General features: G+C 35.4%; 1 protein-coding gene across 1 annotated transcript; it reads left to right on the forward strand.

The window, feature by feature from the left end:
• Positions 1-248: 248 nt before the first annotated feature.
• On the forward strand, positions 249-1,748 carry LOC105459782 (voltage-dependent calcium channel subunit alpha-2/delta-4-like; the record flags this gene model as incomplete). The annotated part of the gene is made up of 3 exons (XM_011706038.1): positions 249-720; positions 1,003-1,337; positions 1,634-1,748. Coding segments are annotated over exons 1-3 (922 nt in total), but the record flags the coding sequence as incomplete, so codon positions are not given.
• Positions 1,749-1,756: the final 8 nt, after the last annotated feature.

A 1,756-nucleotide genomic window follows, 5' to 3' on the forward strand; every position in this document is an offset into this window, starting at 1 on the left:
ATAAGAAAAATAAAAAAATATTTTTTTAGTTTCTTATATATGTACAATAATGTTCTCTAAACAGATTTTAAATAAAGTTATCTATTTACCCACAAAAAAATCCCAAACTTTATGTATCGTTCTAAAACCTCAAAGATGGCGTAATTATCGTCTTAATAAGAATAAGTACGAATATTATGCCGCCTAAAACTGAGGATTGTCAAGTGAAATAAATCGACAAAGAGATATTACGAAATGATTCCAGAGACATGGAACTGATCTCGGACTCGCATTTCTACAACATCCCGGTGAACACAACTTATTCATCGGTTCATATACCGACCAACGTATATGATCTTGCGCCAGACGTATGTAAGGATATCGCGAGGACTGAATCGTTGGACGATATGTTTCGTCAAAATTACGAATCCGATCCGGCCTTGTCATGGCAGTACTTTGGTTCAGTCACTGGTATGCTCCGACAGTATCCTGCTATGCGATGGCAAACAAATCCCGATGACGATGATAACAAAGATGACATCGACGAAGATAATGAAGATGATATCAACAAAAATGATAGTAACAACAAAATTGATTGTGACGGTGATAATGATGATTCTTCTGCTGATTTGTACGACTGCAGGATACGTAGTTGGTTCATCGAGGCGGCCACTTGTAGCAAGGACATGGTAATTCTAATGGACGTCAGCGGCAGCATGGCCGGCATGGGAAAAACGATCGGTATGGGAGATTGGTTTTATTAAGGAAATAGAAAGTAGCGAAGTGTACAGCTAAAACTTTTACAATCAAACCGTGTTACAGAAAATTTTAGACCTTCAGATAAACAAGACGATGAGACAATAAAAAATATAGATTTTAGTTCGTTAAATTAATATTTGTTATTTTTTATTTGATTCATCGCGATTTTATTAATTTTATAATTAAAAAGTTGTGATATAAAACATTGTTTGAAGAGTGTTATTAATCGCTTTGTCTTCTAATCGAACGATGATATTATGGCAGCAAAGACAACGGTGAATTCAATTCTGGACACCTTGTCGAACAATGATTTCGTCACGCTGCTAAAATACACTAACGTGACGACCGAGTTGGTGCCGTGTTTTAAGGATATGCTGATTCAAGCCACTCCGGAGAATCTTGATACGTTTAAGAAATCCATGGGCAATATCGATATTAAGGAAGTCGCTAATCTCACGAAGGCTTTTACCAAGGCATTTAGTCTACTCAAAGTCTCCCGGGAGTTACGTGATTGCGACGCCGACTCGCCGTGTAATCAGCTCATAATGCTCATTACTGATGGTGTTCCTGGAGGACAACTGGGGAATGATTTGAAGAAGGTGATATTTGATTGAATAATATTTTATTGTTTTTTTTGCATATCGAAATTTTGCGTGACGATGAAACTGTTGGAGAGTCTGCTAAAGCATTGTGAATAAATGTGAAACTAATTTTGTCCCCCTTCACTTCTTTATGCTTTAAAAAATTTTCTGTACAAGCATATAGAAAGTGATGAAAACAATAGTTGAAAATAATTTGCAGAAATAAAGATAAATTAGTTTTAAAAATAAATGACCGAAAAAATTTTTTAAAATAAACATTACTAATTATTATTGTTCTCTTTCATTCATTTTAGGTATTCAAAAAATGGAATTGGAAAGAAAATGGTACTCATATACCAAGTGTGCGAGTGTTTACGTATCTTATAGGCAAGGAAGCGACTAAGGTAGATGAAGTCCAGTGGATGGAGAGTTCGTGT

This window comes from Wasmannia auropunctata, unplaced genomic scaffold (genome assembly GCF_000956235.1).
Source record: "Wasmannia auropunctata unplaced genomic scaffold, wasmannia.A_1.0 LD333771.1, whole genome shotgun sequence".
NCBI lineage: Eukaryota > Metazoa > Arthropoda > Insecta > Hymenoptera > Formicidae > Wasmannia > Wasmannia auropunctata.